This window comes from Lytechinus variegatus, chromosome 2, assembly GCF_018143015.1.
Source record: "Lytechinus variegatus isolate NC3 chromosome 2, Lvar_3.0, whole genome shotgun sequence".
NCBI lineage: Eukaryota > Metazoa > Echinodermata > Echinoidea > Temnopleuroida > Toxopneustidae > Lytechinus > Lytechinus variegatus.
Window position 1 is genome coordinate 64,203,133 of NC_054741.1, and position 15,773 is coordinate 64,218,905.

General features: G+C 38.5%; 1 protein-coding gene across 1 annotated transcript; it reads left to right on the plus strand.

Annotated features, from left to right (window-relative positions):
* On the plus strand, window positions 1-1,527 carry LOC121408634 (trace amine-associated receptor 7d-like). The gene has a single exon (XM_041600166.1). It carries the CDS (start codon window positions 166-168, stop codon window positions 1,150-1,152), a length of 987 nt encoding a protein of 328 aa, XP_041456100.1. The 5' UTR covers window positions 1-165; the 3' UTR covers window positions 1,153-1,527.
* The last annotated feature ends 14,246 nt before the right edge of the window (window positions 1,528-15,773 follow it).

Below are 15,773 nucleotides of genomic sequence, written 5' to 3' on the forward strand. Positions count from 1 at the left end.
TTCTGAGCTTTTGATGATACCTACTACAACAAAAGATTATAATGTCGACCTCTGGATTTATCATGGATTTTTATAATACCTTTCGCCAACTCGGCTAAAAACGACAAAACTTGATCAATTGTGTCAAGAAGAACATCGATCCTGTGTTATTTTAGGGATTGGCAAATGATGTCTTCATCCAATGTAACTGCGATGCCAGTGGCGTTTGTTCCGAATCATCCCGTATACACCGGCATTTGTGTCACTTCTGCAGTACTTCTCGTGTGTATTATAGCCGTCGGAAACTTTCTAGTAGTCGCAACATTTCTGAAAAGTGACAGTCTTAGGGGACCTTCGTATCTTCTTCTATCAAGTTTAGCTGCAGTCGATTTCATGGCTGGCGTCATAGCGATTCCGATAGAAACTGTTAGGAGATTCGTACAGATTGAGGTGACGTGTCTTTACACATACTCACGATATTTTTCGGGTTTATGCTATCTCTTTGCCTCGAATTCTCTGCTTCATATCGTCATGATAACCTGGGACCGATATATCGCTGTTCACAAACCCTTTCGTTACGGAACTCTCGTTACCACTAAGCGTGTTGCGATCGGGATAGCCTTCAGCTGGTCAATCAGTATCGGGTTTTTAATAGGCCTTGTCACAAAGGAAGAAGATCCAACTCTTATTGCTAACTACTGCGCTGGTACTAACAATCAAACCGATCGTCTTACTCGAATCGGGATCATCATCATAATGATAGGTATCATTTTGTCAGCATTGACTTTGATCACGCTCAACATGTTAATTCTACGCACAGCAATGCAGCATGCGCGTAGAATCGCACAGATGGAACGCGCAGTGGGCCAAAGGGAGGACGAAACAAGGTCTCGTGTTAAGGCATCGCAGATAGTAACAACCATCACTCTCGCGTTTTTCATTTGTTACATACCAACAAGTGTGTTTCATATCATTCTCGGTGTCGACATCGAAGGCCGTCTCTACAGTCGACCTGCAGATGACGTCACAGCATTCATATTTTTCTGCGGCTCTGCAGTGAATCCTGTTATATACTGTTACCGCGATCGTGTGTTTCGCGATAAGGCTCTCCGGTATTTCAAGGACAAGTCCGTCTGGAGAAAATTATGTTCTGCTGAATCCACGTTTGCTTAACTCTGGTCTGTGTCCATCCATGGACCTATATTGGAAGCTTCATCAAGAAATTAGAGTTCAAAGGCGACTGTTTCTAGTTTTGATAACATTTATGGAAAGGACATTGGACATGACATTGCACAATGATTCTCCCCAGAGGTATACAGGTTAGCCCCGCCTACCTCTTATTTACACCTCTGTTACCTGTTTAAGTGGATATGCGAATGTCACACCAATGCAAGGAATTCGCTCCCAAACAAACCGATGGTACTTCATTGGAAATGATGTACTATGGTGGACTCCATGCAGTTGGTATTTTTCGTTTCGTTTTCACAGTTGCACCTGATATTGTAAAAATGACATGGCAAAATATGTTATTATAATGATGATAATATTATAGGTATATTTAACCAGGGAAGCCACTTCAGTTCTGGAAACTGTTCTCCCAGCGGGCCCTGCTAGGCGGCTTTAGCTGAGCTACCTATAAAGGCGCTCAAGCATCCAAGGAATTTCTTCTTACCGGGTACCCATTCACCTCACCTGGGTTGAGTGCAGCACAATGTGGAAAATGACCTCAGGTGTTTATTTTTTAAAGTAAAAAGAAGGGCTTGCCGAAATGTGATCAATGATACGTCTACCATTCAAATAACTAGTTTTGTTTCATTAACAAAGCGTATACATGTTTTACGCCATACACAGGTGGCTCGACGAGTGAAAATAGATCGCATAATGAACTAATGTGCTTGCATCATTTTGTATTCCATTTTATTACCGACTTATCTGGAACCATTAATATGCAAACAAACCCAACATAATATAGGACGCGCTGGGTATACCCTTTGAATTGCCGTCTTCAACTCCGCGCAAGGACAGAATGTAAAAGCAATTCCATTCTCTATATTATGTTGGAGCCAATTTGTCGAATGGACCCCCTGTAAATGTCCAGATTGTACAGTTTAAGGCTTGGTCCCACTGCACTTATTGATGCAGAGAGGATGTAAAGCGGAAAAGGATCTTGCCATCTGTTAGAAACCGTTATGAATCCTTTGTGTACTCTTTGCATACGTGTTTCATATCGCTGTATCCATCGAGCATTCGTCCACAGTGATTTCATTATTCGCCCATTTTGTCCATTGTCTGGAGCGGATGAAAACGGATGGAGCCACCCCGAAATTTTGCTTGGCCGCTGTATCCGTTGTGAATAAGTACTCTGTCCGTCGGCAAGTGGAACCAGGCCTTAAGATTAAGTAAAAATACAAAGCCTATATATCATAATGATGCAGTAGCATTTGAATAGTGCTATCCATCAGGGGCGGATCCAGCTTTCGCCAATAGGGGGGGGGGGGGCCGAAAAATATTTTGATCAACATTTTTCTCGATTGGCCGCTACAATCTGGCCTTTTTTTGTTGGTTTTTCAGGGGGTAGTCCTAACTAAAGACTGAAGTTTTAAGTATATGTTAGTTTTTATTGCTATAAACAATATACGGTATCTCATGTGGTCTTAATATATAATGCGAGCGCGAAGTGCGAGCTAAAAATCTTTGATATTTTATGTCCTTAGAACTGAAGATTCAGAGCAGTTTTTATAATCATGAACAAAGATAAGTATCCAACTAAACAATGCGAGCGCGAAGCGCGAGCCGAAATTTTATCATATAGTAACGTGAAAAGTGACTCAATTAGGACTGTTTTTAGTGATTAATGAAGAGGATACAAGTATCACCAATTAAATAATGAGAGTGCGAAGCGCGAGTTCAAAATTTCTGATATTCCGACCTGAAAAAAATGAACAGTCTAAGCGCGTTTTTATTTAAATAAACAAGCTGTGTGTCTCAAACAATTAAATGCAAGCGCGAAGCATGAGCTTAATTTTTTGATATACTGACATGATAAAGGAGCATTTTGACAAATTTTGGTAAGAATTTCCAAAGAGCATAGGTTCTCACAAATCAAACGATGCGAGCGCGCAGCGCGAGCTGAACATTTTGATACACATTAAAGGGGAATGAAACCTTTGGAACAAATAGGCTTGTGTAGAAACAGAAAAATCAAAGAATAAGAATAAAGAAAGTTTGAGAAAAATCGGACAAATAGTGAGAAAGTTATGAGCATTTGAATATTGCAATCACTAATGCTATGGATATCCTCACATTGGCAATGCTACAAGGATGTGTGATGTCACTGATGAACAACATTTCCTTTGGTGGACTGTAAAATACCCTCAAAATGTCTCTTTTTGCTTTTTCTTATGATGAAACAAACCCTTTATCCATGATGTATTCTTAAAAAATATGTATTACATGCCCTCATGTAGACAGAACACATGATTTATGGATAGATGTGATAAAAGAGGCAATTCTAGTGAAATATATACTAAAGTAATGGGGAGAGTTGTTCACAAGTGACATCACACATCTTTGTCGCATTGCCAATTTGCTATCTCCATAGCATCAGTGATCTCAATATTCAAATGCTCATAACTTTCTCATTATTTGTCCGATTTTCCTCAAACTTTCGTTGATCTGTTTCTTTGATTTTTATGTTTTCACACAAGCTATCTTGTTCCAATGGTTTCATTCTCCTTTAACAATTTGTGTAAATCAAACAAAATAATGAAAGCTTGATGTGCGAGCTAAAAAAATGTGTGCAAATTGATATCAGAACTGGATATATTGTATATATATTGGTTATATATTAGTGTCATTTAACCCTCTTGAATGGGATTCATTACACAGGCAATGCGAGCGCGAAGCGCGAGCGAAAAATTTTATATAAAGTCTATTTTCCAATTCTTCCCCTCACCTTTTTTTTTGGTTTCCTTTCGGGGTCGGACCGGTCGTTACGAGGCTGTAAATTACACATCATGGGTAAAATACCTCTTTCTTACTTTTCTTTCTGTTTTTCGTAGTTTCTATCAAGGTAAAGAGTACACTTTTTCTGCAGGTTGTCAAAAAATAGGGGGGGGGGGGCCGGCTCGGCCCCCTCCTGGATCCGCGCCTGTCCATGTATCTATACTTTTTATATTATCATCAGTTTATCTATATGCCCAATTACAATCAGACTTCTAATTACCTTCATAAATTTTGTTGAATTATTTACTATGTCAATAATATCATATACACTTAAGTTTATATTTTACTGTTATTGTGTTGTCTATAGGATAACTATTCTAATTTCATCGTTTCCTCAAAAATTGAATATGTTATCTTTGAATAATCTTTGTATTAGTGATATTTCTTATTTGAATGTTATTGAATTCATTCATTGTTTAGAGCCTAAGTTACTCTTTATCTTTTTATGTACATATTGTCTTTTTATGTAAATAGTACCAATCTGAGCTTGTTATTCTGTATAAGGATATTTAAATAAATAAAATAATGAATAATATTTCTAAAGATCATTCCAGGGTGGATCCTATTCAAATAGTTAGATGAGGGACCCGTCTTGCAAAGAGTTATACGATTTATCTGATTATCTTAAGCTATATGGAAATCCAACAATGTCATGATATTTCTTCCTCCAGGAAATTTGCACGATGTCCTTTGTAAACACAAAGACGCACTTTGAATTTTCAAGAAAACAATGAATGTATGATTATACATCACCCCTAGAGTATACACTGCAAAAACTGCGGTGTTGATTAAAAACTTGTCCGGAATCTATATATGACCACGCCAATGTACACCGGTTTGGTTTTGAAATTATTCCAGATAGGTGTTTATACAACACCAACAAGGGCGCCGGAAGCGGGGGGGGGGCAGGGGGGGCACTTGCCCCCCCCCAACGAAAATTTTTGGGGGGCAAAACGAGATTTTGCCCCCCCCCCAATGTGCCCCCTAAAAGTAAAAAAATGATATTATTTAAGGACAAAAGTAAACGATGAAGGCACTTTTCTGCCTAAGAATTGTCATTTCCATTGTCAAAAATGAAAAAATTTCGCCCCTGACGGGGCAATTACACATCATAGTAAGCCTTACGTCTTTTGACGAATATGTCCCTCTGTGAAACATACCTTTGATAAGCGCCTTTTCCATCTTATTACAGTGTGATAACGTTTAACCTTTTAATGAATACATTTCAGACTAAACCGAATGGCAAATTGAAAGTGGTTCACCAATGCTGTGTCGGCTAACAAACGCGCGGTCGCCCAGAAACGCTCAGACCGGGGTGGTGTTTCATCAATATTTTCGTCCGACAAGTTGTCAGATCTGACAACTTTCGTATCCTGTATTCTGATTGGTTGAGAAGCATTGTTACCATAGCAACCCGGACCTGATATCACCAACGCGCGTGAACGCTAGTTACTCGAGCAACATATGGAATCGGAAAATAGCTGTAAAACCGAAAAGTTTAAAGAGTTATATAAGGCTTGAGTAGTTGCTTATTGGATAAATGAGAAGATGCTAGCTTGAGTCGGCGAATGGAGTGCAGAGCAGGAGTACTCATCTATCAACTAATCAAGCCTCTTCTTTTCTGGTTTACTGTCTTTATCAGGACTACGCTCATTTGAACAAAAAATTACTCGACTATCAACTGTCCACTTCCTCCTATCAATTTCACTTCTTCCTCTATCCACTTTTTCGAAAACTCCACAAGGTGTACCGTCAACCACATCCGCTATTGGAATGTAATTGTTTTCTTCTAAATAATGTTACATAATGTACATTATTAACTGCCGTAGTTTGTTAATTCATGATTATTTACAAATGAATATTTCCTGGAATTTGATCATTTCCTAGTTATGGTCACATTTTCCCAAGAAAATATAAAGAAAAAAGAAGATTTTGAAGGGGTCATCCAAAAGTGCATCCCAGCCATACAAAACATGCCAAAGGAAACACATAAATCGAGTAATGTTATAAATTTTCAGAAAAGTTTAAAATTGTTAGACAATAATTAAGCAGGTCATATTTCTTTTTCCTCCAGTTACAAAATATGAAACGTTTTGCCTATGCATGGATAATCAGGGACTGACTATCTCCAATGCTGAGTTCAGAAATGATTTGCATAAAGTGGGGATATAAGTGCTTATCGACGTCTGCCACGTCAGAACAGTATGACATTTTGAATTTGAAAAGACATTCATTAGAATGTATGTTGTTTCTGTTGTTACGCTTCTTCTGCTTGATACACTCCTTGAAACTTATGATAATTGTGCTCTCTCGATCGCGTCGTCCGTGTATGTAAATGTACATAAATAAATATTTCTGAAAGGATAATGCATGAAAAATTTCTGGTATTTTGAGTCAATATAAGCGTATTACGTAATTTAATGGATCAGACACAAAAATCACATTTTGCGCGTAGATTTTATAGGTTCTCATAAACTCTTAGTATAGTCTTTCGTAGTGAATTCTATGTTTAATTCTCAAGAAATTTATTTTTGAATTCTCTTAGAAACACAACTATACTCCATTTTTACACAAAGTCCTTACGGGGGGTCCAACCCCCTCTCCCGCACGATCGCTTCGGTATCTCACGCTGTCAAATATATTGTGCCCCCTTCGGGATTTTGCCCCCCAAAAAAAAACTGAAAGTGTTCCGGCGCGCCTGAACACCAATTAGTGTTAAAACAGCATCGATTTAATTTCAAACCGGTGTTGTTTCAACACTTCTCTGGTGTGGTCATATATAGATTCCGGACTGGTGTTAAATTAACACCGCGGTTTTTGCAGTGTACTTTGACCAGACATGGAATTTAGATGTTGACGTTGCTGGTTTTCCGTAGTTTGATTTGATTTATTTTTTTTCACTCTTGTTTTCTTCAAAATTCATAATAAAACATACAAAGTTAAACAAAAATTATAATTATAATTCATAATAATACATACATGATAAACAAAGAATAATTGGATTACAATTTAAATTTGAAACGGCGAATATATATCCACTAACTATATATGTACAATAAGTTTGAAAAGAACAGCCTGGTGGTTGAGTCGCTGCCCGGAAAGCAGTAGATGGCAGGTTCGAATCCCACTGGTTCAATTTTTTTCTGACTTATGATTTATGATTTTCATACAGATCGAGCATACTGATCTTATGATTTTCATTACGGATCGAGCATACTGATCTTAAAACAAATAGGAGTAATGCCGAAAATTTGTTAAACAAATTATAATTTCCTCCTATAAAAAAAGCCTCTTAATTTACTAAGTTTGAAAAGGTTTCTAAAAAACAATAGTGATGGAACCTAAATTAAAAATAATGATTGTATTTCTGAGGTCCCTAAAAATACAAATAGTTTCATGATAATTGTTTTTCATAAGGTAAAGCACAGAATTAGCCCAACACTGTTTGGATTGACTACATAAGTTCAACAACTATGGCCAAAAATGAAATGAAAAGTTGATGTAGAAGAGTAAAAGAAAGAGAGAGAGGGGGGGGGGGGCAAAAAAAGTGTAGTTGGTCGTATCAATCCTATCTCTTTGTAAGACGGGGCCCAGAAGTCCATCCATTCGTTGGCTCGGTCTTAGGTCGTATAGGCGGTCGTATAGAGGTCGGAAAGGTGGAGTTTCTGATCTGGGGAGCGTTTCATCAATATTTTCATCCGACAAGTTGTCAGATCTGACATCTTTCCTTGATTCTGATTGGCTGAGAGGCTCTGTTCCTGTGGTAACTGTCGGATAAAATGGTACTTGTCAGATAAAATGTCCGACAAGTCCTTTCATGAAACGCCCCCCTGGACACATGCAGGAGGATGGTGAAGTATATAGGTTATGAGTGTGATTATGACCAGTGTGACATACGGAGAGAAGAACAAAGAGGTGATGCTTAGTATAACTATTCGAGTAATTCTAGGAGAACAGCATAAAAACGCTGTTTAAAAGTTTAAGCACGTTGTTTAAGCCCGTCACTCTAACAACTATTGTTTAAACTTTTAAACAACTATACTTTTCAAACACGTTGTCTAAAAGTTTAGATAATTACAAACAATTAAACAATTTGTTTGAGTGACAGGCTCAAACAATGAGTGTGTCTTTTTTTTTTTTGCTTATAGTCGAAGAAAGGTCGGAGTATCTGTGCATGCACAGGAGATTCACAGAACGAAGGGGAACATCTTTTTTTGCTGGGTGTGTGTTTTGCGCTGTTGGTTACAGCAGCAAGAGCTGACTGTTGTTTCAGAATGTGTTCATATCTACTCTGGATATGAACACAGTGGCGTACCGTGGGTCACGGCATGGGGGGGCACCAGCAAAAATTTGAGTCACTGAGTGAGCGCGCGAAGCGCGCTCAATTGTCAGGTATACTGACCTAATAGAGACATTTTAAGGAAGCACTTGTAGTCATTGTAATCATTAATAAAAATACGCATCTCAGCAATCAAATAATGCTAACGCAATGCGCGAGCTGAAAATTTTTGATATTTAGACCTAAAAAGGGACATTATAATCGATTTTGTAATCATAAAACGTACCTGTCTCGCTAAACAATGCGAGCGCGAAGCTCGAGCCAAAATTTTTGTATTTATTGACCTCAAACAGGGATATCTTAAGGACTATATTTAAGGAATCCCTCAATAGTATACATATCTCACCATAGTCATCTAATGCGAGTGCCAAGCGCTTGCTGATTTTGTTAGAATTATATCTGAACACATGAAGCACTTTGTGTAGTCATTGTAATCATGATTACCATACGCATCTCACTAAGCAAATATTGCGAGCGCGAAGCGCGAGCTGAAAATTTAGATAATTCAGACCTGAAGCGGGGCATTCTAAGGCTTGCTTGTAGGAATTCACTAAGACCATACGTATTTCACTAACCAAATGATGCGAGCGCGAAGCGCGAGCTGAAAATTTTTTATATTCAGATCAGAAAAGGGGACATTTTAAGGACTGATTTTAGGAATTCACGGAGAGCAGACTTATCTCACCAATCCACTGATACGAACGTAATCACGGACAGGAAATGTTTTATATTAAGACCTTAACATGGGGCAATCATTTTAAGTAGTCATTAAAAAAGAAGCATATGTCACTACATAAAACAATAATATATTTGGTGTATATTGACTTGAAACGGGAGTTTTTCGTACAACAGGTTTATAATGTATATCTCTAAACAGACAATGCGAGCACCAGGAACAATGACAACATAGGCCCTGAGCAAATTATGTTTCATAAAGTTATGATAAAAATGTTTCCCATGTAATATAACATAACATGATTATAATGTAATATACATGTACCATTATATTGATTAATAATTTCTTCTTTCCCACTACGTTCCTCTTACTTTCTCCCTCTTTTTCTCCTTTTCCCCGTTTTTTTTTTTTTTTTGTCAGCCGATTGGGGGGGGGGGCACGTGCCCCCCATGCCCCCCCCCCGTAGTTACGCCACTGTATGAACATATAATGTTCTAAGAAAGCTGTCGGGTTTTGCGCAACTACTGCGCTGCTCCGGTCTCCGCACCGGTTGAGCTTCGCGCGTGTAGCGTGAATTTCCCCATGTTCTCTCCACGAGTTATTCCAATTAATTACAGTATGGCAGAGCTTCCACGGCCTAGGTTTAGTCGGGCGAATCCATGACACATGCTCCGGCGACGATTGCTCCGGTGACAAATGCTCCCCAAAATGCGACATTTGCTCCGCGACATTTGCTCCTCGACATTTGCTCCGTCGACATTTGCTCCGCCGATATCTGCTCCACCGACTATTGCTCCGCCGAAATATGCTCCGCCGACTGTTGCTCCGCCGACATTTGCTCCGCCGACAGTTGCTCCGCCGACAGTTGCTCCGCCGACAGTTACTCCGCCGACAGTTGCTCCACCGACAATTGCTCCACAATAAGCGGCAAATGCTCCTGCGACAAATGCTACCCGGACGACACATGCTCCGGCGACAATTGCTCCGCCAATATTTGCTCCGCTGAAATTTGCTCCGCATGTACGGACAAATGCTCCGCTGATAATAGCTCCGCCGAAAATGCCATCCACCGAAAAATTATTGTTGGTTTTTTTGTAAAACTAACAACGCTTCTTCTCCAAAGCTGTATGGTCATTATCATTATTCTATATATTTTTAACATTCCTAATTGAATTGTTCAGCGGAAAGAAATAGTTTGGCTCAAATTAAATTCCTCATCAGCGCTTTTATCCCGATTATTTCTCCCTTTCTTTCCTTGAAAAGCACCTCCCCCGTCCCTCTCTCCTGTTTTAATTTTTTCTCTCTCTCTGTCTGCATTCCTAGTAACTTCTGTTCCTATTTCTCTTACAACCTCTCCCTTCTTCTCCTTTCTCGCTCTAATGCTATTTTGGTCTGTTTTCACTGTTTATTCTTTTAACTTTTTCCTACCCCCTCTAATGGAATTGAAAACTAATAAAGTTTTACAATCTTGTTAGAAAGGTGTTTCCTGTCACTTTCACTCCATTTTTTCATTATTTTTTCCCTTCAATTACGTGCAGTGTGAAAACAACTCTCCTCTTGAAGGACATGTCCACCCCAAGAAAAAGTTGATTTGAATAAAAAGAGAAAAATCAAACAAGCGTAACACTGAAAATTTCATCGAAATCGGATGTAAAATAAGAAAGCTATGATATTTTTAAGTTTCGCTTAATTTCACAAAATAGTTATATGCACATCCTGGTCGGTATTCAAATGAGAGAAATGATGACATCACTCACTATTTCTTTTGTATTTTATTATAAGAAATATACAATATTCAAATTTTCTCCTCATTTTCCTGTGAAAAAAGTCTTATTTCTCCCTGAACATGTGGAATTATCATTGTTTAACATTTCTTTGAAGGGGTAGTCCTAATAGTCATTTCTTAGCTTTATTCTTATAAATCAACATAAATATATGATATCATAATCCTTATTTGAATAATGCAATCGCGAGCGCGAACAATTTCTTTTTTATTGTATGTGTTTTGTCCTAAAATTTGAACATTCTGGACAATGATATCATGAAAAGATGTGTATGCAACTGGATAAAAACTACAAATGCGAAGCGCTTTGAACTGATCAAAAAGGTACCTAAATTTGCCTACAGTTAGCCATGAAGGAGTTACATATTTTAAAAATCAAATAATGCGAGCGCGAAGCGCGAGCTGAATTTTTTTTACATTTCTAAAAAATGGATATAACACTTTTTGTGATTTCAACACGATAGGTATACAACTAAACAATTGATGCGAGCGCGAAATGCGAGCGGAAAATTTCGAGATTAAGACCTAAAACGAGATACTCTATTCATGTTTTGTAAATTATGTAAAGGATGAGTAATTGGGGATCTTTCTAACGCTAATAATGCGAGCGCAAAGCGCAAGCAATTTTTTTTTATATACGTTTTGAACTGATTGAAAAGGTACCTGTTAAGAAATGCTTGCAGTTAGCCATGAAGACTCTACATATTTCAGCAATCAAATAATACGAGCGCGAAGCGCAAGCTGAACATTTTTACCTTTCTACATATATAGAATGAAAAATTTTAATCAATTTCTTTAATCGTGAACAGGATATCTATATAACTAAACGATTGATGCGAGCGCGAAGCGCGAGCGACAAAATTCGAAATTTAGTCCTAAAAACGGGACACTCTATTCATGTTTTGTAAATCATGAATAGGATGAGTAATAGGGGATCTTCCTGTATTAATAATGCAAGAACAGAGCACGAGCAGAAAATTGTTGATATTTTAATCTGAAACTAAATAATGATTTAAATAGAGAACAAGTTGCGTAACTATCTGATGAAACATGCTCGCGTGTGTTTCATATTTAGACCTAGAAACTAGGCATTCTAAATATATCTTTTATCATGAAAATCAATAAAAAAGGTGTATTTCAGCTCTATATTTCAAGCAATTTGTAGGAAAATTGTGAGGTGGATATGGATTGTACTTAAAAAACAGCTAACATTTTTCATTATTATTACTTTAGGTTTTGACAAGAGACCGGGACATCATTAGGACAAGTCATCACATGATCTTCCTATTCCTCTTGCTAAGTGCGAGATGAAACAAAAGGGACAATTTAATTATAAAATTATTTATCTTATTTATTAAGCTAATATGCCTAAATAGGGCACGAAGTTATGGCCTGAAAACTGGACATTTCAAGAATGAATGAGATGCATGAGTAAATACATTTTTAACAATTAATGCAAGCGCAAATCGCGAGCCGAAACTTTTGATAGACTGTCACGAAATGTGGATTTTAAGAAGTTTGATGTATAATCAATATTGATACATACATTACTTGCCAATCAAAATGCGAGCGTGCAGCGCTAGCTGATACGTTTTGACAGTCAGATCTGCAAGGGATATTTTGAAAACTTTATGGAATACACGAAAATAATAAAGGTAACTGATAAGTTAACATTTGCAAGCGTGTAGCACGAGCAGAAAATATTAATGTTCGGATCGTAAACTTAACATTTAAAAAAAAATCACTTTAAAACAATTATCAATTTGTAAATCAAACAAAATAATGAAAGTTCGATTTCCGCGGCGAAATATCTTTTGCATATTGACTTCCAAACTTGATATTTAAGCTCCATATTAAACAAGATACGTAAATCAACTAACAGGCAATGCGAGCACGAAGTGCGAGCGAAAATTTTATATAGTGAAATATGAGAGATTCTTTTTATTTTCCAAGTCTTTCACTTGTCTTTCTCTTCTTTTTTCTCTTTTCTCTGTTTTTTTTTCTTTTCCCCCTTTTTTTTATCTTTATTTGCTCCGCCAATAAGGGGGGACCCGGGCCCCTCGCCCCTTGGATTCGCCTATGATATAAAGTGGCACAACAACTTGAATGGTAAAACAAAACAATACAAAAAGTATTAAAACGCAAAAGAATATAACAAATATTTTCGTCAGAGCAAGTGTCTTGTTTTCTTTTAGGCCTAGTAACTGTAAGTAGAGCAATCGTGAGCAGAGCAATTGTTATTCGAGGAGCATTTGTCACAGGTATTTTACTTAGGTCTTATATTTATTTTTTAAAGCAACATGCCGAGAAACTGTCGATGGAGCAATTGTGGACGGAGCAACTATTGGCGGAGCATTTGTCCCTACATGCGGAGCAAATGTCGGTGGAGCAACTGTCCCTACATGCGGAGCAAATATTGGCGGAGCAATTGTCGCCGGAGCATGTGTCGTTCGGGTAGCATTTGTCGCTAAATGTGGAGCAATTGTCGGTGGAGCAACTGTCGGCGGAGTAACTGTCGGCGGAGCAACTGTCGGCGGAGCAAATTTCGGCGGAGCAACAGTCGGCGGAGCAAATTTCGGCGGAGCAATAGTCGGCGGAGCAAATATCGGCGGAGCAAATGTCGGCGGAGCAAATGTCGGCGGAGCAAATGTCGAGGAGCAAATGTCGCGGAGCAAATGTCGCATTTTGGGGAGCATTTGTCACCGGAGCAATCGTCGCTGGAGCATGTGTCATGGATTCCCTTTGTCGGGTGAAGGTGGGTTTAGATTAATGACAAGCCGCCATGCCTCAGCTGGATCAAAGCTATTGCTTCGATACAGTACATGTACGGGAGAAGAAATACAAATATGTAAAGTTATACATGTACAACAGCTTTTGGCAACTCTTTTTTATTTAAATATTGTAAAGAAATGGATGAAGAGAACAATGGTAGGCGTAGCTTAAATCAAGGTTCCCCAGAGCTATCTACCCTTTGGAAAAATTGGTGATGCCGAAAAAATGTCTCTGCCGGGAATCGAACCCGGGCCCCCAGCTTTGAACGCCGGTGCCTTAACCACTAGACCACAGAGACGGGTTAGTGGCTAGGCCGAACCCAATTCGATTGACCGTCAGATAGACAGATTTTCGACACTATACCAATTATAATTTCCTTTGTCGGGTGGAGGTGGGTTTTCCAGACCCTTGTCCCTCCTACCTTTTGGGAGAGATTTCCGCCCCTGGCGGCTTGTATATATATATATATATATATATGTGTGTGTAAAGTTATACATGTACAACAGCTTTTGGCAACTCTTTTTTATTTAAATATTGTAAAGAAATGGATGAAGAGAACAATGGTAGGCGTAGCTTAAATCAAGGTTCCCCAGAGCTATCTACCCTTTGGAAAAATTGGTGATGCCGAAAAAATGTCTCTGCCGGGAATCGAACCCGGGCCCCCAGCTTTGAACGCCGGTGCCTTAACCACTAGACCACAGAGACGGTTAGTAGCTAGGGCGAGCCCGATCCGATTGACCGTCAGATAGACAGATTTTCGACACTATACCAATTCCTTTGTCGGGTGAAGGTGAGTTTTGAACAATGACAAGCCGCCATGCCTCAGCTGGATCACCAATTTTTCCAAAGGGTAGATAGCTCTGGGGAACCTTGATTTAAGCTACGCCTACCATTGTTCTCTTCATCCATTTCTTTACAATATTTAAATAAAAGAGTTGCCAAAAGCTGTTGTACATGTATAACTTTACACATTTGTATTTCTTCTCCCATATGTGTACTGTATCGAAGCAATAGCTTTGATCCAGCTGAGGCATGGCGGCTTGTCATTGTTCAAAACTCACCTTCACCCGACAAAGGAATTGGTATAGTGTCGAAAATCTGTCTATCTGACGGTCAATCGGATCGGGCTCGCCCTAGCTACTAACCGTCTCTGTGGTCTAGTGGTTAAGGCACCGGCGTTCAAAGCTGGGGCCCGGGTTCGATTCCCGGCAGAGACATTTTTTCGGCATCACCAATTTTTCCAAAGGGTAGATAGCTCTGGGGAACCTTGATTTAAGCTACGCCTACCATTGTTCTCTTCATCCATTTCTTTACAATATATATATATATATATACCATTGGTACATTCATGTATCATTTATCTAAAAACGAATTACAAAAAAAAATCACAAATGTTTAAAAAAAAGTCAATCTCATCACACATATCATATACGCGTCAGAGTAATCAATACCATCTTCCTCGAACTCGAACAATTTTTACACAAAAACAAAATATATTCGCAGGACCAAAATACTGGAATACTCTCCGCCAGATATACCTCCTTTTTTTCTTTAAAACGCAAACTTATTATAAGGAACTACTATTTGTTCATTATCTTGATCTCCATGATTAAGTCATACCTCGTAATTTTTCTGTTGTCTTTTGTTTTATTTTGTCATTTTTTGTTGTTGCTGTTTCTCTAGTTTCAACTTTATTTCTCTTGCAGTATACCATCAGCTGAGTAATACGCACATTGTGGCAGTAATGATTTTATTATTTTATGTACATATATCATGTTGCCTATACGGTTGTTCGTAGGCCTACTTGCAATGTCATGGAAAGGTATATCTATACAGGTTACACTTCGTAATTCCGAAGCTTCGTAATTCCGAAGCTTCGTAATTCCGAAGGTTCTTTATTCCGAAGGTTCGTAATTCCGAAACACGTAAATTGCCTATACCTCGATGTTCGTTAATCCGAAAACGAAAAGGGGTTCGTTAATCCGAACATTTGTGGCGTAATTCCGACGATTCGTTATTCCGAAGGTTCGATAATCCGAAAACGAAATAAGGTTCGTTGTTCCGAAGGTTCGTTAATCCGAAAACGAAATAAGGTTCGTTGTTCCGAAGGTTCGTTGATCCGAAAACGAAATAAGGTTCGTTTTTCCGAAGGTTCGTTAATCCGAAAACGAAATAAGGTTCGTTTTTCCGAAGGTTCGTTAATCCGAAAACGAAATAAG